Consider the following 24779-nt stretch of genomic DNA (forward strand, 5'->3'; position numbering starts at 1 on the left):
AAAAAATTAGACAATTTGATAACAATTTCATATTTATTATTCTTCAATCGAAAAACCATAATTAGGTTAGAATTGCTTATTCATGACGTATTTGTTTTTCTTCTCAACTTTTTAAAAATACTTCTCAATTTTCATGTAACCTTTTTTGTCAAAAAAAAAAAGTTAGATTTTTAAGGTTTGGTTACAAAATAAGTTTTCTTTTTAAATAGTTTTTCCGGGAGTTGGCCGATGACAATGGTCGGGTTGGTAGCCGACGATGGTAGTGGCGGAGTTGACTAACAAAGGACAGTGTTAGCCACGACAATATACTAGAAGTGAAGTAGTTGACTTTGGCACGTATAGTAATTTTAAGAATTATACAAATTAGGAAAAGATTAACTATTAAACACTTAAAAGTCATTTTACTAAAAATTGATTCAAGTGTTTATCTTAAACCAGCTTATTTTATAAATTCATTTTCTCAAAATATATTTTTAGTGATTATCAAATACTTCATTTTTTTTTTTTCTAAAACGAATTTTTAAAAAATAAATAAATAAAACACTAGAAAAGATATTCCAAACATACTATTCAAAATTTTGCAAAAATTTTAAAAACACTTGTAAAAGTAGATAACAAAACGTATACATTTATAATTAAAAGTTGTGTTTAGGGTTTAGGTTTTTTAATTAAAACATAATATTTTTTTAAAAAAAATCTTTTTACTTTAAAATTTATAATAATATAGTATTTAAACTTTAATATGTAACATATTAATCTCATGTTTTAAAACTTATAAACATTATAGGTCTTGTAGCCATTTCATTCTATCTAGACCTTCAAAGAATGATTCATTTTAAGTCTTTCCTATCAGTTCATGCATAGAGCTGAATTTTTGCAAACAATACTTGTTTGGGCAATTTCGATTAAATTCAATGCCGGAAAAGAAGGTCAAAAAGTAAAAGTAAATGGCTACGTGATAGAACCCAACACTTTATTCAAAATCTATATGGTACCAAAAGCCTGAGAACCTTTTTTTCAATAACAAATACCAATTCTTGGACAATATAGAGCCAAAGGGTCTCACAAAAATCTCATTCTTCCCAATAGGGCAAAAGTGAGAACAACGTTCGCCCGAACAAGATTCACCAAAAACCAAAAATCAGATGCTTCGACCATAGATCTTATATAAGGAAGAGAATGGTTCCTTCAAAAGGAAAAAAAAAAAACACATAAGAAATTTACAGCTTAAACATGACAACAAACACGGGAAATAATTGTTCATATGAACAACTCCCCTAGAAAAGACAGAACTACGATGGCAAGATGCTACTATGGTTAAATTGTAAACTTGGTCCCTATAGTCTATAGAAAGTTATAATTTGGTCTCAGAATTTAGTCCTTATGGTTCGATGGAAAGTTTTATCAAACATAGAGATTATGTATCAGATTCGATCGTAGGGATCAATTTTGTAATTTAACCTAAGAAATATATTTCCATGAAGTAGAAGATGGAGATTGTTAATGGGCTGAGTTTCCATTCCAGTTTCAAGTACTGATAGCCTGCATAAAAATGAGATGCATTCATGAAATATTTATTTTTCATACATTCCACAGTAACTAATTCAAGGTTTTGATCCATAAAAAATCGTGTCTGGGAAGACGAATTTGTGCACCGGCATGTCCAAAAGAATTAAGATTCAATCACTTGAATCATCCCTCATCAGTCCTAAATATATCCAATTGTGTTAAGAAAAAAAAAATCTTTGAGACTATTATAAACAAAACAACATCAGTTGAGTTCAACTGAATTCATCGGCATCAAGTTGTCTCGAGAACCTCGTGATGCCCAACTTGAAGATGGAATAGAAGAGAGAGACAAAATCAAGAGTTACACAGACAAAATCTAGATGTATGTAAGCCTATTTCAATTCAGATGGTATCACAGAACTGCAAAGCACTCTAGCGCACTCCTGTATGTTGATTTCATTTATTTGCACATCCATATGCATGCATTTAATTACAAAACCAACATCATAGTACTATATAACCTATTTGGTCTGGAGATGCTTGGACCCACAAGCTCAACAAAGTGACGTGACAGTAGCTAGAATCAATTTGGTCCAGTCAATCTATGGAAGCACTGATTTGAAATAATAACCGCCCTTAACTTACCAGAAATAGGCTCATATGGTCTCAAGCAAAGTCAGAAGTAAGCTTTCCAATAGTTTTGAGGTCAAAGATTTCAATCCAGTAGCCATCAGGATCCTTGATAAATGCAATTCCTTTCATCTTGCCTTCAATCAATTGGAAGAGAAAAACACATAAGCAATTTTCACAATTTTCCGTTTCAATAGAAATAGTATTAACCATGCAATAATATGGAAGCAATCTCAAAGAAGTGTAAATTGTTGGATATAGGAAAAAGAATTTCTTCTCTGTATTTACCAGTGTTTCTTTTGTATAATTATTTCCTTATATTCCCTATTACCGTTAGTTTATTTCCTTGTATATTTTTTCCCTCTCTTTTAAATTCAGGTCGTATTTTTGTACAGAAATGAAGAAGAAATATAGAATTCTTCATTAGTAGTCCACTAACTATTTTTCAGGTTATCATTTAGAGTGTTAGAACTTATAACATGTCAAAGTTACTGCATCTCATTTGGAGAGTAAATAAAAAATATTAAAAGAACTGTCTCACAAAAACATCTAATGACAAAAAAGTGAATTCATCAATGCATCTTTTATATGATCAAAAGTAGTTACTTTACTCCCAAGGTATTCAAATCAATAGATGTTAATTTCAAAAATGGAGAAGGTTACAAATATTCAGGACTTAACTATTTAAACATTAAAAGGTTCATTATTAGTTACTTAAGACACAAAAGAAATCAAGACGCTTAGGACACACAAACTACTTCTCCCCAGTGAACTTCTGATTTACTTTAGGCTCAAATTAGGTGGTCCTTTTATCTCCTTTTTTCTTTTTCTTTTTCGTTAGTGATTAATCTAGCTTTAACCTAAGGGATTTTCTTTGGGGCTCTTTGTTTAGCCAAGGACAACCATATTCGGGTCACTTTGATGAACTTTTCTCACTAAATCAATAACAAAAATTTCATTTTGCCAATTATTTCATTTTCAAATCACTGCTGACAATCAGCAAGCAGAGAACCATTGAAGCATATTCAATACGGATTCTAACTAGATCTTTTGACAGGATTCTAAGACGAGGTGCCTTACCATCATCTGGTTTTTTAACAAATTCCACACCTAGGCGTTCAAATCTTTCACATGCCTTAATTGTGTCATCAACAGTTATGCCAATGTGTCCTGAAAAAAAAGAGAGAATAAATCAGAAGAATTCAATTTAAAAATGAAATTCAGGTATAAAAGATGGTAAAATGTAGCTTGTAAGTTGTAGCCACGTATTTTGTGTGTAAAGCTCATCATACAACATATAATATTTGCACTTGATAGATCTCTGCAAATTTATGGGAAAATGCTGAAAGCCAACAGAATGGAGCAATAATTACCCTAGAATGGAGCATTTTGATATCTATTGTTCTCTATAATTTAGTATTAAGAAACACAGACACAAACTTGATACAACACTGACATTATAACCTATTATTGTCTGAAAAATTACGACTTAGACAGATCACAACAAGTTGACTAAAAAAAGTAGTTTCATATACTTTTACGTATTGATGTCTTCAAATATAATCAATATTTCAAATGGATAAAGGTGGCTTCGAGGCTTAAAAATAGTAAATAGTAAAAGAAAAACCACCCATGTTAATTGCCAGATAAACTGAAATTCTAAAATGATATCCTTAACATCATTAATATCATCACTAATTGGCTTATTCTATAAATTCTTTTCTTCACTGTTAACTGTTATGCAGTCTAATTACCTCTAACGAGATTTAACAAGAAGACTCACATCTATTCCTTTTCTGTTTTCCCTCTATTTTAGTGGAAAACGATGCACTTCTTGTATCCTTGCCCAATGCATACTCTTGCATTAGTAGGTCTACTTCATTTGATATAGCAACAAGCAAACTACAATGCTAGCAAAGAAAAGAAGCATTGGTAGGAAGTTACATACCAAAGCCACGAGGATCTGAGTTTCCATTATGATATCCTTTGAATTCAGGGTCACTTTCAGTACCCCAGTTGCTGCAAAAAGATTATGATTGTCAAATTTTAATAGAAAACCATGCACTTTGAATGATCTCAAAATGAAAGGCTGAACATTGTAAGTATAGTCTCACTGTGTTAACTCAATCGTAGCCTTTCGACCAAAAGTCCACACTGTTCTATCAAGTGAGTTTTCTGGTGCAGAAGCAGGATCCTAAAGCACCATAACAAAATATTTAGATATAAGCCAGAGATGTTATGATATACAAATAATATAAACATGAAATCTAAATTTCAGAGGCTTATGTGAAAACCCCAAATATGGTGCAAGTGTATAAAATTTAACTATCTGACTACATATACAAAACAATGTACATCGACATAAAGTGTCGTTACAAATGCATATAATGCATTAGAAATTTAAAATCTAAAGGAGGTTACCTCATAACCCATAAAGTACAAGCTAAACTTCATTTCAGGGAAATCCAGCCTCTTGAGTAATCTGCCATATTTAAAGGGTGTCAGTATTATTTGACCCGAATTGCTCATATTAGACTGAAATCATTCTGGAAACTTAATAGAATTTCAAGTACTCTAAAGAACAAAACGCACATTTATGTTCTCAAATTTTTCCACAGAAGCATCATAACTAGAACAAAAAAAGAATGCCAAACTCTTTTGGTAACTATTTGATTTTTGGTTTTTGAATACTAAGTTTATCTCCTCTCATTTCCTTACCATGACTTTCATCTTTTCTAAGTAAGAATCTTTTTGTTTTCTATTTTTTTTTATAGAAGCAATAAATTTCATTGAGAAAAAAATAAAAGCATATACGGGCGTAAAAAAGCGAAGCCTACAAAAAAAGAAACCTCCCTCTATAGGAAGGGACTCCAACTGTGCAAAAGAACTACTATAGGAAAAGTTACCAAAGGTCTTTTAAACTGAAGTCCACGAAGAAACATGAAGGTAAACCAGGCTTTTTAGAAACTTCATTTTTTAAAACATTGGTAGAAATTAGATTAGAAAAAAAAAATTGTTATCAAACAGTACCGCAGCTACCTCAGTTTCACTCTGTAATAATCTAACATGGGGGGGGGGGAACTTACGACATCCCCAGAACTCTAGAATAGAAGTCGAGACTGACTTTAGGATCCTTAATCCGATACATCTACAGCACAATTCATCAAAAGGAAATCAAGTGTGAGTAAAATGGATAGCCTTCATTCAAAATTGACGGTATGAATGAACAAAGAAATGGGTATTATAGAAAATCGGAAGCAATTTTTACAGTCTGTTGCATGATGTATCCTTTAGTGGCATCATCTGGAGTAGCATGAAGTCCGGGATTGTTAGCTGGAGATTCTTTAGAAGACGAAGCCATGGAGAAGGGTCTCAACCGATTCAATCTCTGCAAGGAAAACCAATTCCAAGAACTCAATCAAAAGGAAATGAAAGGGTATGTAGGCCCATTGGCCAAGAAAATAGCAACAGGAAAAACAGTTGATCTGAAGAACCTCGATTCTAGCACTATTGGCGGGGATAAATAATGGGTTTAAAGAAGATCTTGATGCAAACCCCAAAAGAGAGAAACGGGATAAAATGGTGGCCACCGATAAGGAAGCCATGGATTTTTGCTTGGTTTTTTCTTTACCTTTTTCAGAGACTATTCCTGGATATGTGAAGCGTGCCTGGAGAAGGAATTGCAAATTTGAATCGTAATAAAAGTTTTCTAAAGTTTTCTATCAATGCTATTTATAAACCTAGATCCCGAATTGAATTTTCTGTAAGTGGAGCAGTACAATCGATTAATTATTCTAATGGATAATATTATTGTAGATAAAAAAAAAAAAAAAAAAAAAAAAAATCTAATTGTACTCTGCCTTGTGGGAACTATTTCGAATGGGATGGAAAATCTTCAATTAGATCGAAAATGGAGAAGGGAGCGGATTTTTTTAGTTGACTAAACGGAAACAGAGACGGAGATTATATTTTCCGTCCTGACCCGATAAATATATTATATAATTATATTATTATTATTATTAAATAGAATATGAATTTATAATAATATTATTATTATTATTATTATTTTATCTAATATATTTTTTAAAAAAATTGTAATATAAAAAGTTAGTTATTTTTTAATTTTTCATTTCAACATTTTTATACTTTAATACATTTCTAAATTGTTTTAACATTTAAGACTTTCTACCTTAAGTCATAAATGTTGTGGTATTTAAATAGGAAGTTTGACTATGATATTGTAATATTTAAATTTTAACTTTTTAGAAATTATAGTATTAAATTATATTTTATACATATAATAGTATTATTTTTTATACTATTTTTTTGAATAAAAATTTATTTGAAAAATAACTCATTTAATATATATAATTTTATTTGGTTGAGAATAAACAAAATTGTCAAAACTGAATATATTAAAAAAAACGAATGGAAAAATTTTCCCCACAGGGAATCTGATTCTCGCGAATTGCCCGCAGAGAATCCCGCCCCAATCCCGATTGAAAATTTCACGAGGAAGGGGAATGAAATAGGTCCTATCCTCACCTCGTCCTGTGGACATCTCTATTCGTGATCTAAATTTTTTATGATTAAATCAATCTATTTTAGACAAAAAAAGATATATATCTGGATAAAGGAATGGTAAAAGATAACCTTAAAATATTTTCATCTTTGAGAGCTAGCACCTTTTTAGAAAATTCCTTAAAATAATTTTTTCAATCTATCTCAAATCAGATCAACAACTTAGATTTGGATGGTATAAACACTATAGCAATTGAGTTATATTTATTTTTATTTAATTTTTAAAAATTAAAAAATAAAAATCAATTGATTATCAAATGAGATATAATATTTTATTTTTGAGTAAATTGTGCTTTGAGTCTTAATAATATAATATAGTAGGAAAAGCAGTCTAGAAAAGATGCTTAGTAAAGTACGCAGTGATTTGCTTTTTTTTTTTTTTTTTTTTTTTTTTGATAAATTGTGCTTTTAATAATTATAATATAATATGTTGGGGAAAGTACGCGAGAAAGCATGCCTAGTAAAGTACATAATGATTTGTTTTTGGGTAAATTGTGCGTTTAAAACGTGCTATGCACATGATTTTTTCTATTTATTTAACTATATATTAAAATAAAATGTGAATTTACCAATTTATAGTACAATAATTTTTTTAGAGAACTAATTTAAAGAGTCTTACCAATACATAAACTTTTAGAATAAATAACAACAAAATTCATTGTGAAATATATAACATATTTTTTTTTATTATAAAATAACTTTAAAATAGTTACATGAGAGGTTGGAGGTGTGTTTGAGCTATTTTCTTGAAATATCTCTATTTTTTATTTTTAATATATGTTGTGTATAGTTTCTAAATATCACTACTTTGGGATTCATATAAAAATATTTGGTTTGCTATGTTAAGTATGAGTTTGAAAAGGAACTTAGAGATGAACAAAACATTAAATACCTTTTAGTATTTTATTTTTTTAATAATAAATAAATTGCTTTTGTACTGTTAAAAATAAATGCTATGTCATTTTAATAATAATAAAAAAAATTGCGAATTTTCCACTTATGTCATTTATAGTGGTAGATAGCTATGGTATGAAAACTTTTAACTTTTATTTTAAGTTTGTTTTTGAAAGAATTATAAGTTATTTTAAGTTATTTAAAAATACATCTTTTAAAAAATCTATAGAAAAATTTTAAATTTCAAAACCCATTTTTATTTTAGCAATTTTAGATGTTTTTAAATATATTATCATTTTGGGGATAAAAATAGCTGTAGACATAGTTCTACAAGATGAAATTCACTCCTACCCGATTTAGGGTTAATAGATAGGTTGTTCTTTTAAATACTGATTTCTGGTCTTGAACAACTGGGCCCCGCCCTCTCATGATCGAGAGAGTCATAGTTTATTAGTTGGATTATAAACTAAATTGTTCAATGGAGGATCGGTGGGAACTTAAGGAGCAAGAAGTATTTACAGAGGTAAAACCATATTTTTTACCTAGCTGTAAATACGAACAACATATGAATGATTAACTTACTGATTATAGTTAAAGTGGACAGAAATATATCTACAATAAGGAGAGTACAACTATTGAGCTATAGTAGTGTGTCTCAGTAGTTAACGAATATTGATTAATTTAGTCTAAAGAGTTTAGTCAATTAATCTCAAATCGTTGGAGCTCATGATCTGTAGATCCATAAAGTCTCTCTACTAGCTCATTAATTATATCTTGGATTAGTGAATTGAACAGAATTTGAAATGTTCAAATTCAAAACTAGGGTTTTGATTAATTGTATTTAATACAATTAAAACGTTTAATTTTGTTGAAATAAACGAAATTGGAGAGTTCAAAAATATTTAAATAATGATTTAAATATTTGATGAGGTGAAATATAATATTTAATATTTGATATCAAATTAAATTAATTAAATTAGTTTTATTAATTATCTAATTTAATGAAATTCAATTTTGAAATTTTTATTCAAAATTGGCAATTTGATTAATTGAAATTTTGGATTTTTTTTTTTGAAAATTCAAAATTATAAAAATTAATTTAAAAATTGAATTTTGAAAAATCAATTTTAATTAAGTTTTATTTAATCAAATTTTATATATATAAAAAAAGGAAAAAAAAAAAGATTAAAGATTAGAAAGTTGGAAAATCCAATTTTGTATTTTCCCACTTACTAATCCACCTCATGCCACTTCATTTTCAATGGAAATTGAAGTGGCATCAGCTTTACATCCTGAAGGCATTGTCCTGCACAATAAATTGAAGATTTTGACTTCAATTTCAAGATCATGCAAGCTGAAAATTGAAGAAACTCTGTTGGTTTTTCTTCTCCTAAAACCCTCTCCTTTTCAACCGTTTTCACCTCAATTTAGAGATTCCACTTCTCAATCTAAGTTAGAGGATAGTAGAGAAAGTCTTTGTGGTGGTTTGTTGTGAATTTGAAGATCTAATTCGTAGGGAGAAGTAAGATTTTCAATGGTTCAACAAAGGTATTATTTTTAGAAACCATTCTTTTGAAATTGTTTTAATGCATATTTTTAAACTCAAATTAAGTATAATTAGAGTGTTTATTGATTCTGATTTCTTCCGCTGCATGTTAGTCTACTCTATCAGAGTGAGGGTTGCAATGCTATGGTCAAGGGTATTTTGGTCATTTCTCCTCCTTTGAAGCCCAGATGCTCAAATTACCTCCAATTTTCTTCAAATTAACCCCGTTTAACATTTTAAGCTTGATTCTACCTTTTTGGTGCTCAATACCTACAAAATAGTATAATTGACATGTAAAATCCATTAACGAATCTAAATTAAGCTAGAAATTATATGTAATGACCCAACATTTCGAGTACTCTAACAAGGGTTGTTACTCATGATTACATCTTTACATTCAAAGACGACTATTTCAAATCAATTTATTAAATAAATGAATGAATAAATAAAATATTTATTTGGGGTCCCTTGAACATATTTAGTGTCTGTTTCAGCCCAAGAGTGGAATGGGGTAGCCCACTCCATGTTTGGAGCTCAATTATTTTTAGTTGGAGCTTCAATCTTATGTTCAAAATTTACCCTAGGGAACATTGTTCCCAACCCCACAATGTGTATCTTTTCACTATTTGCAGCATCTCCTTTTCTTCTTCCTCATCTCTTTTGTCTCATTTCTTCTCCGATTGAACGAAATGCTTAGATCAATGATGTTCTTCCTTCTCTCTTTACTTCTTCGTCTTCAGATCTAGTTTCGGTGTTGTCTTCAAATCTAGTTTTGTGTTTCTTCATCTTTATCAGTTCTATCGTCGTCGAAACCATATCTGGATCTTTAGCTCTAACATTATTTCATCTGGCCCTTCACATATCTATAGATCTACGTTTATGGTGGTACTTTTCTTGCATGTTTTTCTCTAGACCCTTCACAGATCTATAGATCTACATATCTAAGATTCGTGTCTCTTCATCTCTGTCGATTGGGATTTTGTTTGACTTCCTCTCTCTTGTTTTCGTTCTAAACATGTCCGTTCATTCTTACTCTTGCTGCTTCAAATGAATACTATCCCTTGTCGCTCCAAAGCTTTGATTTCCTTTGCTGCATCATTTGATTTTCTCACTCTGTCGTTTCAGCCTAATTTGTTTTGTTGAGAGACGATTGTGCTTGGTGGGGGTGGAAGTAATCATGGTGAAGGGCGAGTTTTGGAGCTTGGGGGGGAGTTGAAGGTAATCTTCTTTTCCCTTTCCTAGCCGATGATGAGGTCCATTTTTTTCAACTTTAGCTCAAAATTTTGTAAATTATGCTCTATGTTTGTCCACTGTTGTCCATTATTTCGTTTCATGTTCATTGTTTTGCTCTTAAATTATGCTCCGAATTTCATTTCATGTTCATTGTTTTTCCATTATCAACTCTGTTTGTCCATTATTTATCCATTTTCTAAATTATGGAAAAATGGAAAAACATGTGTTTTGGGCGGCTACTTCTTGGGTTGATTTTAATGTTACTACTTATACTTATCATTGTGTTGTCTATAGGGTATTTGATGAATTTTGGTAATTTTGATTAGGTTATTTTCATTCTACTGGTGAAGAAGGATGGATTTTCTCTATGCAATGTCCATTGTTTGTCCATTTTGGTCACTGTTGTCAATTGTTTGTCACTTTTGGCTTCTATTTGTCCATTAGTTGGCTATTTTCGTAAATATTGGATTCCAATAGAAGGATAACCTTGTTATTCTCAAGGATTCCAATAGAAGAATATGTGGTATCCAACTAATTGGAAGAGGAAGAGGTAGAAAGATTTCTCTTAGAGTATAAAGAGAGGATTTATGTTTTGGTGGCTAAGGTAAATCTCACCAAAATCAATTCTTGCCCTAAAAGGGTCATAAGGAAGAATTTATATGGAAAAGGTTAATCTCTTCTCCAAGTCTTTCCCTATTTACCCTTGTGCTTAATTAATTAAATAATCTTTATTTAATTAATTAACACATTAGTTAAAAAAATTTATACATTAAATCCAATTTAACGTATATATTTAATTAACATAAATAAACATTGTATGTTTATGTGCACCACCTCCCTATTAATTTAATTAATTAATTCTTTATGAACCAAATTCACTTGAATTAAATATTTGAATCTCATTCAAATATTTCTCTCCAACTTAATTAAATTATAGATCATATCCATAATCAATTACATATTAATCACATTAATATACAATTTCCTCAAATTGATTTGAACAATTCAAATCATTCCTCTTTAATATCCATTAGTAAGCTAACAAGGAACCTAGTGGACCTGCGGATAAAAAGCTCCAACGATATGAGATTAATTAGCTAAACTTATTTGTCAAATTAATAAATATTCGTCAATCTGCAGGTCTCCACTAAAAACCCAAAGTTGTACTCTTCGCACTATAGATATATTTCTATGTCCACGGATATAAACCAATAATAGCAAGTTAGTCCTTCACGAGTGTCCATAACACCAACTAGGTCAAATTACTATTTTACCCTTGGGCTACCTCTGTATCCTTAAGTACCAGGGCTTCTCTAATGAACAACCTATGTATGGTCCAATCAATAAACAAAATCCCTTCTTGGACCAATGAGAGGGTAGAGCCCTTTGTTCAAATCCCGGAGATACCACTTAAGGGAACACTCATCTGCTTACCCTAAAGTCAGGAAAGAGTGAATTCCATCTTGTATTATTATGTTTCCAGCTTCTCACTCGGTCTTATCCCCAAAATGGTAAGTTTATTCAGTCGACAAATTGGTCACTCTCACCCATACAAATCAAAGGACAACCCCTCGTAAACAGGTTCATAATACACTCATGATTAAGACTAAGTTGCCTAGTTCATCCAATTGAAATAGAAACCAGACTAGTTAATGGTGTTACATCTAGTGGTTACTATTTCACGATCCGATCTTATGTAAACTCATTACATAGGATATCCCCACATATGTGTTACCTACAAAAACGCGTTGGATCATTGTGTTTGTATCAAATACAAAGTGAGTCATATCCATAGTGTCACAAGGATAAAGTACTCAATCTTATCCCTATACTATAGACTCTTTAGGTTGTTTCTTGAATATTGACCCTTATATGTCTCCACATACAGTTCAAGACTCATAAGACAGCCTTGGATGTTAGTTTATTAGATTTAGGGTTATTAAGACAAAATAAAATACAACTTAAGACAAAATAAAATACAACACAATCAATAACATTTATTGAATTAACATCAATAACTCTTTATTGATGACAGTCAATTGATTCATTTACTATCTACGAGTTTTAGGACATAAAACCCAACAATGACGATGTCTGGAGGTCACAGATCTGGACGCGAGCGGCGACATCAATAGATCTGAGAGGACGACGCTTGGCTCCGGGCATCATGCGAACGACTACTTTCAGGCGGCTGCCGGCGTCCGTCTTACGTGAAATGTACGAAGATTCGGGGGTGGGTACCGCGTGCGAACAAAGGAGAGAGAATTAATTTTTAGGTTTTTTCCCCCTTTTTACTTTTTATTTCAAAAGAAACATTTACCCTCAAATAAATATACATATATATACCTCCATATTTATTTATACCTTTTCTTTTCCTTCTTTAAACAAAAACCAAATGTTTTATTATTTAACCCAAAATATCCTCACCAAACTTTTCCTCAAATTTTAATTCAAAGTCTTCAAATCCTTTATCACCTACAATTTAAATTGAATTTTCTCAATCCAATAATTAAATCCAAACTTCCAAAATCCAAAATGTTCCACAATTAATTCAAGATAAACAAATTAGATTTACCTAAAAATTTGGGATGTTACATTATAATTCTTTTTTAGAGCTATCAAAATGTATGTCTCTTTTATCGATGGTGTTATATAGTGAGACTATTCATTTTATGGTCCGGTCTTATACAAACTCTTTGTATAGAATGCTCCCACTCACATGTCTTTATATGAATGATCAGGATCAAATTATTTGTAGTACTTTACAACAATTGTAACAACTAAAAAGCGGACCGTATTCGTAATGTCACCAGGATAAGGTACTCAACGTTATCTATCTACTATGGATCATTTAGGTTATCATTTAAACATGATCCTCTTGTATGTGGACATACAAGAGGATCATGTTTAAATGACATGTTTAAGTTACAAAAGATAACATTGAATCTTAGTTTATTGGTTTTGTGGGTTAAAGCTACTAAATGTCAAATAAAATGTCTTATATTTTATTAGATAAATAAATTATTTGTACAATATAATTACAAGCTACAAGACCAACGAGATTTAGGACATCAACCCCAACAAAAATTATTGAAAATGTTTATAAATAATAACAAAATATTACAGTTTATCTGCGATAGACCGCGATAGACTACTATATGTGTTTATCAACTATCTATGTCTATCATAATAGACGCAGATAGTAGTCTATCATAGTCTATCGTAGATGTTAGTGAAATTTTGTTATATTTATAAATGTTTTGGTTCATCTTCCTATATTTGAAAATAGTCCTAATAAAATATTATTTATTTTACAAGATTTTTTTCTTTAAAAATGTTCTTTGACAATAAGAAACAAAAACTAATTAAAGTTAAATAAACATTTTTTCCTTTATAAAAAAAGTCCTCACATGTTTTTTTAGTACAATAATTATGAAAATGAGGGATTAAACTTCTAGACGGCAAAAGAAGGAATGCATGAGTTAAACTCACATTAGTTTTATGGGTGATCACCGCGGTCGACATCAGGTTTGGAGTAAAATCGATACTGACCACCAACCCATCGGTTTTTGACGATTGATTTCCATCGATTTTGGGATGATGAGAAAAATCGAATGGCCGATCGAGTCGATTGATTTTGTCAGTTTTTTCTTAGATGGGCGAACTTAATGAAAAAAGTGATTAAAAATGAGAAGTAAAAAAAGAAAAATGAAGAAGAGAGAGTGAGAAAGGGAGAAGAAAATAAGCAATAGAGAAGGAAAAGTAAACAAACCTTGGAGTTAGAAGAAGAAATGGAAAAGAAAAGAAAAAAAAAAAGGAGGAAGACTGGAAATGCAGAAATTAGGAAAGAGAATGGAAGAGAAGGAGAAGACTAATGGGTTGTTTAGGGTGATGAGTTGAGTTTTATATTTGTGGTGTTTATACGTTTGTAGGTATCTGGTGCATTTTTTTAACGTAAATAATATGTTTTTATGATGATTATTTTTGTTTAGTAATCTTTTTATTCAATAATTTTACATATATTGTATAATAAAGATTGCACTTTATTTTATTATTTTTTTAAACACACATGTATTATTAGTAGTTTTGGAAAATGAGGTTAGGGTTTACTTTTGGATCATGTATTTCATTTTTTTTAATTTAAGCAATCATTTTACAAATTTATGCATGTGACATTTCAAGCTAAGTCATTTTTATTTTAACACTTTTAATAAAAATTTATTGAAATAAAAAAACACTTATGTGTCTAACAGTTTTTTCTCAAAAGTATTTTTACATACAAGTTTGTTTGATTTCTTACATGATAAAAGTCATTTTTATTAATGTTAAATTACTATAAAGAACGACTATAAAATATTATGAATTAATAAAAGAAACTGGGAACTCAACATTTTGACGAAACTTACGTACATTTGTATCAATAAAGGTGTTTTTATTGATAATTTTGCGCATCTACTTAAATATAAACATTTATTGATATTTTATATGTATTTTTAAATTAATAGTTATTTTTAAGTTTTAAATTAAGGTTTTATTGACGGTTTTATGTCACAAGTGTCAACAAAATAAAAACTCGCTTATCTATAAATCCCAAATTGTAATAGTCATAATTTAAAATAATGGTCATAGTTGGTGGAGTGGTTGTTGTCGGAGGTCGCTAGAGTTGGTTGTCGACAATGGTGGTTAGATGTTGTCGGAACTAGTTGCAGATGGTGGTTGCTGGAGTCGACTTTTGGAGGTGGTCATCGGAGTTGAGTAACGAGGCATTAATGGTGATGAGGGTTGAGTCCTTTGTTGATAGACATGGTATAAGATATCGTTGACATACAAAGTTGATCTCCCAAACAATAAGTTGAGTTCATATCTAATCTCACCTTTTTACCCCAAACACTCCCTAAGAGAGAAGAGGAAAGAAGATAGTGGAGACTAGATGACATGAGAGAGAATAAGAACATTGGAAAAGGAAAAACTTGTAGAGAAAGGAAATATTAAATAGGAGTTGAGATTTTATTCCTTTGGGAGAAAGAAAATGCATTTATTTGTTAATTTTTTTTTTAATTGGAGAGAAAAAAATATATTTATATGTTGAGATTTCCTTCACATTTTTAATTGGAGAGAAAAAATGCATTCAATCTGATTTTATTTTTCATTTAACGTATTTCACGTATCAAACAACTAGTTTTACTCACAAAAAATCATGGTTATTTTTAAATATATCTTAGAACATTATATTGGATGTTTGCAAAGGTTCTAAACAATATGTGAAATATATTAGTAAATATATTTGATATGTACTCAAACACAACTGGTTTCATGACAACTTATTGGTTTTTCTGACGAAATTATGATTATTTTTAAATATTGTTTAAAACATTGTATTAGAAATTTGAAAATATTCTAATTAATATATGAAATATACTGGTAAATATATTTGAAATATAATAAAACACAATTGGTTTCATGTTCATGGCTATTTTTATTTTTATTTTTTTTATTTTTTATTTTTTATTTTTTGTCTTTTTACCCATGGTTAGCATAAACATACCTTTGTATATATTGAATGTAATACCTACTCCAAATATTTTGATTTTATATGTTATATTCCATTATTTATTTTGCGTATATTTATATTTAGCGTTGGCATCACATATGTACCAATATATTTTATATAAACCTTTTAAATATACCTTTGTATAAAATATAATTCCCTATTCTATATCCCAATATATTTCATATTTTTACTCCCAATATATTTTATATAAACCTTTTACAATAGTGAGAAACCCAACACATTCATTAAGACATATATATTTGATAAACCCCCAAACAATATCAACGACTAGGTGGCGATCTAGGCGACGACGATGAGCAACTCTCGATGGCTAGCGATATTTCGGTGGAGAGAGTGCTTGTGGAGAAAGAGAATGTTGAATTTGAGATCCTTGGTTTGTTAGAGGAGGTGGTAGATTTGAAAAAAAAAATTTGTTTAAATTAATTTTGCGGATGAATCAAGTAAACCTTTGAGTTTCTTTTTTAAAATACGTATAACTAATTATAGGTTGAGGACAAAAAGATAATTGAGTTCTAATATTTATGTAGTTAAGAAGTCATTTTGATCTTTTTAAAAACAATAGAAAAGCTAGACAAAAGTGGAATATAGGACCTTTATTAGGACATCCAGTGTTGTTATCCCTTGAAAATATTCATTTTGGTCTTTATATTTTCAACTTTTGTTCATTTTGGTCTTTGTACTATCAAAATACCCATTTTGGTCATGGTACTTTGAAAAAATAACTATCTTGATCTCTACATTTTCATTTTCATTACGTTTTTTAGAGATTGGATGGTCACTTTTTGAAAGTTTAAAGATTATAATGAACCAAAATGAAAGTACAATGACCAAAATGAACACTTTGAAATTACATGAGACCAAAATGAACCAAAATCGAAAGTATAAAGACCAAAACAAATACTTTCAAAATATAGGAATCAAAATAAATCAAAACCCAAGATATAAAGACCAAAATAATATTAAATCTATATATAAATATACATATATATAATCTTAAACAAGGAAGCAATTTTTTGTTATTTTTCCAAACAAACAATTGACTCCATTGTACAATGTACTTAATCGAATATAAAATATCAATCATTTAGGTTATGTTAGGTAATCGTTATGTTTTTAGTTTTTATTTTAAAAATTTAAACATATTTCTTCTCCATTCTTACCATAATTTATATATTTTTTAAATATAATAGTTGAATTTTTAGTTAGATTCCAAAATTTTGACTTGGTTTTCAAATTTTGACTTGGTCTTCAAAATCTGACTTGGTTTTTTAAATTATTGATAAAAAGTAGGTAATTAATAAAGAAATTTGAAGGTGGAAGTAGTGTCTAAAGATTTAATTTTCAAAAACAAAAACTAAAAAACTAAAGTCCCGTTTGATAACCATTTCATTTTTTGTTTTTGGTTTTTGAAAATTAATCCTATGTCCTTCATATTTCTTATAGTAATTTGCATTTTTTTAAGTATAATGGTTGAATTCTTATCCAGATTCTAAAAATAATAACTTTTTTTTAAAAGCTATTTTTTTAATTCTCAATATTTGACATGATTTTTTTAACCATCGATAAAAAGTACACAACAAATAAATAAATTTGGAGATAGAAGTAGAATTTATAGACTTATTTTTAAAAAAAATAAAAAAATAAAAAAACAAAAAATAAGAGAGTTAACAAACGGGTTAAATAGTTATCAAATTAGTTATCAAACGATGTACAACTTCTAATTTGAAACTTCTTAGATTGTTTGTTCAATAGAGAGACAATTTTCATCTCCTCTGCTTTCCCAGTCAAGGTTGAAGACGAATTCTCCAAGTCTTGCCATTTCCTGCCATTAATGGCGACCATTTTTTCTTCCCGCGTGCTGTTCACACCAAGGTACTCCCATCACTCTTAAAGTCTTCTTATGTTGCTTTCATTCAACAAAGACTTGAGAGGATGCGTCGTTTTTCTCATATCTTCCAACATCCTCATCGATCTGTGTGCTACTTTTTATCTAAATCTCTCTTGCTAATACGCTTGTGATTTTGATTCATTCAATGGAGAAATCTGGTTATGGTCGCGATGGAATTTTCAGGTCTTTACGGCCTCCGCTCGTCTTTCCTAAACATCCCAATCTCTCCATGATCTCTTTCCTCTTTCGAAATTCATCGTCTTATCCAAATAGACTAGCCATTGTTGATGCGGAATCTTCTGATTCTGTGTCGTATTCTCAACTTAAAGCCTCGGTAATTAGGGTATCCAATGGCTTGCTTCAATTGGGTATTGAGAAAAACGACGTGGTGTTGATTTTTGCTCCAAATTCAGTTCAATACTCCATCTGTTTCCTTGGGATTATTGCCATTGGGGCTATTGTAACCACTTGTAATCCTGTCTACACGGTCTCTGAGCTAACCAAGCAAGTTAGAGATGCTAAACCCAAACTTGTGATATCTGTTGCTGAATTGTGGGATAAAGTGAAGGATCTAAACATCCCAACTGTGTTACTAGACCAGCAAATTCCTTCAGCCATTCATTCTTCCAAATTATTATGTTTCAATGATTTGATGAACATGGCTGGTGATAAATCTGGGTCTGATTTCCCAATTGTTGAGGTGAAACAGAGTGATACAGCTGCACTTCTGTATTCATCAGGAACAACAGGAGCTAGTAAGGGTGTGATTCTGACTCACAGAAATTTCATAACATCTTCATTGATGATAACAATGGATCAGACATTTAGGGGGAAGGAATATGGCGTATATCTGAATTTCTTGCCAATGTTTCATGTGTTTGGATTGGCTTGTATAACATATGCGCAGCTACAGAAAGGAAACACCGTTGTCTCTATGCCAAAGTTTAACCTGGAGAAGGCCTTGTGGGCAGTGGAGAAGTACAAGGTGACAGATCTGTGGGTTGTGCCGCCTGTTGTGCTTGCTTTGGCAAAGCAGAGTGTGGTGAAGAAATACAATCTTTCATCCTTGAAGCGTGTCGGTTCAGGGGCTGCACCTCTCGGGAAGGAATTAATGGAGGAATGTGGTAATAACATTCCCAGTGCTGTGGTTCTTCAGGTATCCTGTTGTAGGCTGTATGTGTTCTATAACAAGATTTTTTTAGTATTGTTTCTTATTGGCTAGAATCAGCTTTCCTCACATTACAAAAGTCATTACTAATTCAACGCCAGTGTTTTTAGATTTTTCAAAATCACATATGGTAGTGACAGCCATGAAATTTTTTTGAAGTTCTTTTATTCAGTTAAAAACACTTCCCCTGTTCTAATAGTCATATATGCCATCACCCTAAATGTCGGCTACTCCTGAATGGATATCGTAATTGTTCTCACTTCGTTTGACTATGATTTATTACCCTGTAGAAGTGAATTATTACATATTCTAATGCACTGATTGTTGATTTCTTTATCGTTTTCAGGGTTATGGTATGACTGAGACTTGTGGAGTTGTTGCTTTGGAGAATCCAGCAGTTGGCAAACGAAATTCTGGTTCAGCTGGAACACTTGCCTCTGGTGTTGAGGCTAAAATAGTCAGTGTAGATACTCTGAAGCCTCTACCTCCTAATCAATATGGAGAGATACATGTTCGGGGACCAAACATGATGCTCGGTATGGTTGTGATTATCATTTCAATCATTTTATGTTTTTCATACGATACTTTGGAGAGAGTATAAGCATGGTCCCTGCATTTGTTAGTTAAAGTAAATATTATCATGAGCTAAGGTGATCTTTAGCATGTTAGAAGTTATTTTAGTACCTACAATTAAAGTCGGTTCAAAATTCAATATTGAAATACCTCGTTTGCAGGTTATTTCAACAATCCACAAGCCACCAAGCAAACTATTGATAAATATGGTTGGGTGCATACTGGAGACCTTGGATACTTCGATGAATATGGTCAGCTTTATGTTGTCGACCGAATCAAGGAACTCATCAAGTACAAAGGTTTTCAGGTTTATATCTGTTTATTTCATCATATTTAGTTCCAATCTGTGTTTTTAAAATTGAAAATATTACATAAGCTGAGTTGTTTTTGTCATTATAATTTATAGCTTGTCCCAACTTTGTTGGTGAGATGATAATGCATCAAACTATATTTTTGGGAACTTTATCAAAACACTAACAAAATATTTTGAAGCGATTTTGAAATTGTTAAAATCATTTTTTCATGTTCAAAATCACTCTTAATAAACATGTCCTAATTTCCTATAACTTCTCTAGCAATGGTAGTATGCTAGATTGGTCGTTGTACATGCAAGGGCTCTTTGGAGTTCAAATCAAATTCTCAAGCTTTTGTCCCTCTCTCATTTTTTGCTACTGTATCTCCAGGTTGCCCCAGCTGAGCTTGAAGCACTGTTGGTTTCTCACCCTGAAATACTAGATGCTGTGGTCATCCCGTAAGCTTTACCGGCACTCATTGCTTGTATTTAAACAAGCTCTACTGGCACTCATTGCTTGTATTTAAACTTCTCACATTCATTCCTTAGTAGCTATCTAACCGATACTATCGAATTTGAAACTTAATCGACAGGTACCCCGATGCTGAAGCTGGAGAAGTTCCAATCGCATATGTCGTTCGATCTGCCAATAGTTCTTTGACTGAAGAGGACATCCTTAAATTCATTGCCGATCAAGTAAGCCACTTAAGAAGAAAGTTCACTGTTTCGAGTCAGTTAATTTAAACAGAATAAACAGGTTGTTCAATATGCATCAGAAATTAAACTTGTTTTTCTCTTTCAACAGGTTTCTCCTTACAAAAGGTTAAGAAGAGTTACATTCATCAGCAGTGTCCCCAAGTCTGTTTCTGGGAAAATCCTTAGGAGAGAACTCATTGAGAAAGTAAGAGCTAAAATCTGAGATCTTTGGTTCCTAGTTTCATTCTGATACTGGCCATAGAATAGAAGTAATAAGTTAGACTAGGCCTAATATTGAATCCATTTTGAGTGAATCTGTATAACTGGACTATGAAAGTGAATAAATTCCATCTTTTTATTACAACTGATAAGAAGACTGGGTAACTTAGGGCATGTTACTAAAAATGAGAATATGTTTGATAACTATTTCTGTTTTTCTGTTTCTTAGGAAAAAAGAAACAAAAACAATCTTGTTTTATAACTATTCTTATTTTTTACCCCTTTTCCCCTTATGTTATAGTTTAAAAATAATTTAATGATGTAAAATAAAAAATACATAGCATGCATTAAAATATATAAAAAAAATTATAAAAACTTTACGTTGTCAAATACAAATAAGTTCTGATGTAAAATTAACAACATTAAATAGTTATTGTTTCTATCTTTCAAATGTTGACTTACCTGGGAATGAAACTCACAATCGTGAAGTAGAAGAATGTGTGGCGCGCTTGTCCACCAACAACGCAAGGTTGGTTTTTGTTTCATATCTAAAACGGTTTTATATAAAATAGAAATGGAATAGGGAAAAACTACGTTTCTCAAATTTTGTCCCATTTTCAGAAACATTTCTCAAAATGTAGAAATAAGAAATGAGAACGGTTATCAAAGAGTCGGTTTCTTAAAAAATGAGAAACAAAAGACGAGAACGTTGTCAGGCGGGTTCTTAATGATCTTTAAATGTTAACTTCAACTATTGTTTGAGAACTTGTACTAATCGGAAAATAGTCTAATTCTTTAGAAGATTTATTTTATCTCTAACCATTATACAGTTTAGAACTTCAAGTTAGTCTATTGAAGCTTATTCCCTACAACTTACGGGGTCTGTTTGGTTCACAATTCGGATTCTACTTTATGTTTTTAGATTTACTGAATTCAGCGAATATATGTTTGGCAGCTAGTCCAAATTCTATTTCCGAAACTGTTTTCGGATTCTGTGATCTAAACCGTGCAAAATTTGAAAACAATATTTATATGTTTTTTTTATCCAGAATTTGAATTTTAAAATTTAAAATGTAAAATTATATTAAATAAAGATAAAAACATTTAGAAATATAGTATGTCATGTTATAAATCTAATTTAATTTTTCTAAAATTAAAATATGTATTATGTAATGTATATAAATTAAATTAGGTTAAAATTTAAGTTTGGTCCCTATGACTTGATAAAATTAGTCATTTTAAAATTTGATATAACTTCATATATTGTCCCTGTGGTTTGTTAAATCTTCTTAAATAGTTCCTACCATATGGATTATGTATTGTGAAGATTTTATCAAATCATAAGGGGTAAATTCTAATTATAAACTATAAGACCTAAATTTAACTCATTCCAAATCATAGAGACTAAAATTCCAAATTTTCTTATAACTTATATAATATTACAAAAAAAATAATTATTCAATTTTTTTAACATAAAACATGTTCATAATAAATTAATAATAATTTATTGTCAATTAATATTTAGTAGGTAAATACAATTAGTTTATAATGGTTTAAATTAGAATTCAATTTCTGAATTATGCTATCAAACATATATTTGAAAACATAAAATACAACTTTGTTTTCATTTAATCTTTTGTTTATAAATTTCTGTTTTTCAGATTTTCTACCAACCTTAAATGATTTGCTCGACTTGAAATGATGTAAGTAATTTTTATTAATGATACAATTAATTATAAAATGCATTTACGACTGTACTTGAAACAAGAATTGTAGTGCATTTAAAACAACGATCTGCTTGGCTTTGTCCTTTAAAAATTAAACCTGGAATTGTAGCCAAGGCCATTTAAACCTGTTTTCTTTTAGGATAAATCAATTCATTCTTTGTCCTTTTTAGTACAATTTATTGTTTGACTTTCAATAGTTGACATTTCCTTAAAAGTTACTTTTACCTATAGTTTAAAATTTTGGTTGACATCTCGAAATTTCGTAATTTTGATAGACTCGAAATTTTTCTGAGATTTCAATCTTTTTCCTTTTTTTCTTTTTTTTCCTATACAAGCTCAATAGAAGTTTTTTCTCTTTTTATCATTAATTAAAAAAAATAATAAAAAAAACACATATTTTTATTCAAATCTTTTTCATTGAATTTTCACTGTGAAATTTTCTCTAATTTTTCTCTCAATCTCTATCTACTTCTTCAGTTTTCTTTTTCTTATTTCTTTTCCATTATGTTGTGTTAGGTTTAATGTTATGTTTTTTACGTCACTCATATAGGTAATCTTATTATTTTTCTATCCTTATTATGTTATACTATATTAGTTTAATACTATAATTTTTCATTTTTGTATCTACTTTATTTTATAATAAACAATTCACAATTATTTTATATGTAAATATTTCACGTTCTTTAAATTTATAATTAATTTTCAATATTTGATATTATTTTGTAATTATTTTTCCATTTTTTTAAATTCCTACTCTCACATTGATATTTACACAAATTATTTACAATATACATTTAAATGTTGTCTTATTTTAAAGAAATTATGATTAAAAATGGTTAATCATAGTCTAATTTAATTACAATCAAAGTTTCATAAATTAATTATAATAATTTCCATCAATTTTCATAAAATTTCTCGAAATTTTCGTCGATATCTATATTCGAATAGAACGGGATATCGATATTTTTAAGGAAAAATTTGAAAGTGGTAATTAGAGATCATGCCCTTTTTCTCCATGGAGATGGGCCCATGGGACCGGTTCTTAATAGGGTGGGAAATTCTTATTTAGGCAAGGACTGGGGGGAAATTTTTGCAAACTAAAGAAAGACGGGACAAAGAATGCATTCTTTATCTCCATTCCCCACTCGTTTATTATTATTATCATTATTTAAGGAATTATATAAATATCCATATACATACATACAAATTATTTATATATATATATATATATATATATATATATATATATATATATATATATATATATTTAAATTACTTTAAAATCTTATGTATGCATAATGATAGTGTATGAATAATAATACTACATGTTTGAAGTATTTTTAAACTTTTATGTATGGATAAATATCACTTATATACTATTTTGTTAATTTTACTGATATGATATATCAATTACCGAACTAATTCGATTTGGTTCTAGGTTTCAAAATTGTATAGTTTTAGTCCTTAAGTTTTGAATTTAATTTCAATTTAGTTCATAGGTTTAAAATGTTACTCATTGAGATTTGAGTTTTGTTTTAATTTTGTCTCTAGGTTTCAAGATTACACATTTAAACTCGATTTTTCCCTAATACTCACCTCAGTCTTTGATGTTGATGTCTATTGATTAATTTAAAAGAATGAAGTGAAAATTTAAAATAAATTTATAATAGTGATGAAAAATAGAGAAACTTAATTAATTATAATTCTTTTAGTTATTTTAAAACTAATATTTAATAGACGTTAACACAAGTTTTTTTTTTTTTTTAAGAAATCAAAATTTCATATTGAAAGCGAGTTATATAGTAAAAATCAAAGTTAAAAGTGTACATCTTAAACATCATAGAGCAGTCGACTAGAAGTAGAAGACTACGGGCCTGAGAGAAGATGGCCTCCCTCGGGAAACATGGCCTAATTTCTCTTCTTTCCTTTTAATTTTGGGTTTCTTTCTTTTTCCTGAGGCCAGAATGCTAAAAGGTGGGGGAGAAACAAGCCGAACCCCCAATGCATTAGCCTTCATTACTAAGCTTTGTAGCTCATTCCTATATTTGGGGGTTCCTTGTACGGATGAGGCTGGGCCTAGTTTCACTACGTTTATACCATAGAGGAAAACTCAAATTTCGTCTAGGAATAAGATTGAAACAAAAGTCAATTGTCAAGGGTAAAATTGTAACATTTAAAACTTGACTAAATGGAAACAAGACCCAAAACGCCTATAGACCAAAAAGGTATTTTCCTCTCAAAGGTTATATTA

At 30.0% G+C, this 24779-nt stretch overlaps 2 protein-coding genes across 6 annotated transcripts; one reads left to right on the forward strand and one right to left on the reverse strand.

Moving 5' to 3' along the window:
• Positions 1 to 972: 972 nt before the first annotated feature.
• Positions 973 to 5928, reverse strand: LOC120082442 (lactoylglutathione lyase). 4 transcript variants are annotated; one of them, XM_039037614.1, is made up of 9 exons: positions 5634 to 5744; positions 5408 to 5527; positions 5226 to 5287; positions 4561 to 4621; positions 4254 to 4333; positions 4088 to 4158; positions 3220 to 3309; positions 2155 to 2276; positions 973 to 1186 (listed from the first exon to the last, which is right to left on the reverse strand). In XM_039037614.1, the coding sequence occupies exons 1-8, from the start codon at positions 5742 to 5744 to the stop codon at positions 2176 to 2178; spliced, it is 696 nt and encodes a 231-aa protein (XP_038893542.1). In that variant the 3' UTR covers positions 973 to 1186; positions 2155 to 2175. The 4 variants fall into 4 exon arrangements, with proteins under 4 accessions (XP_038893542.1, XP_038893543.1, XP_038893544.1 ...); XM_039037615.1 differs by lacking the exon at positions 973 to 1186 and adding an exon at positions 1241 to 1542; XM_039037616.1 differs by lacking the exons at positions 973 to 1186; positions 5634 to 5744 and adding an exon at positions 5771 to 5928 and having other exon boundaries at positions 1781 to 2276.
• An 11753-nt stretch (positions 5929 to 17681) lies between these two features.
• LOC120083754 (4-coumarate--CoA ligase-like 7) lies at positions 17682 to 20980 on the forward strand. Of its 2 annotated transcripts, XM_039039610.1 has the most exons (6): positions 17683 to 19009; positions 19368 to 19557; positions 19756 to 19901; positions 20278 to 20345; positions 20480 to 20582; positions 20692 to 20980. In XM_039039610.1, the coding sequence occupies exons 1-6, from the start codon at positions 17999 to 18001 to the stop codon at positions 20803 to 20805; spliced, it is 1632 nt and encodes a 543-aa protein (XP_038895538.1). In that variant the 5' UTR covers positions 17683 to 17998; the 3' UTR covers positions 20806 to 20980. The 2 variants fall into 2 exon arrangements, 1 of the variants encoding a protein (XP_038895538.1); XR_005483534.1 differs by lacking the exon at positions 20692 to 20980 and having other exon boundaries at positions 17682 to 19009; positions 19756 to 19893.
• The last annotated feature ends 3799 nt before the right edge of the window (positions 20981 to 24779 follow it).

This window comes from Benincasa hispida, chromosome 8 (genome assembly GCF_009727055.1).
Source record: "Benincasa hispida cultivar B227 chromosome 8, ASM972705v1, whole genome shotgun sequence".
Classification (NCBI taxonomy): Eukaryota; Viridiplantae; Streptophyta; class Magnoliopsida; order Cucurbitales; family Cucurbitaceae; genus Benincasa; species Benincasa hispida.

What these genes read in the sequence shown, in the direction of transcription:
- LOC120082442 (XM_039037614.1), bottom strand. Translation starts at nt 5,744, where the DNA reads ATGGCTTCCTTATCGGTGGCCACCATTTTATCCCGTTTCTCTCTTTTG. An exon ending in CCAATAGTGCTAGAATCGAG is followed by an intron (nt 5,528 to 5,633) that starts GTTCTTCAGATC and finishes TTTTCCTTGCAG; the next exon opens with AGATTGAATCGGTTGAGACC. An exon ending in TGTTAAAAAACCAGATGATG is followed by an intron (nt 2,277 to 3,219) that starts GTAAGGCACCTC and finishes AATTGATTGAAG; the next exon opens with GCAAGATGAAAGGAATTGCA.
- LOC120083754 (XM_039039610.1), top strand. Translation starts at nt 17,999, where the DNA reads ATGGAGAAATCTGGTTATGGTCGCGATGGAATTTTCAGGTCTTTACGG. An exon ending in CCAGTGCTGTGGTTCTTCAG is followed by an intron (nt 19,010 to 19,367) that starts GTATCCTGTTGT and finishes TATCGTTTTCAG; the next exon opens with GGTTATGGTATGACTGAGAC. An exon ending in TTAAATTCATTGCCGATCAA is followed by an intron (nt 20,583 to 20,691) that starts GTAAGCCACTTA and finishes CTCTTTCAACAG; the next exon opens with GTTTCTCCTTACAAAAGGTT.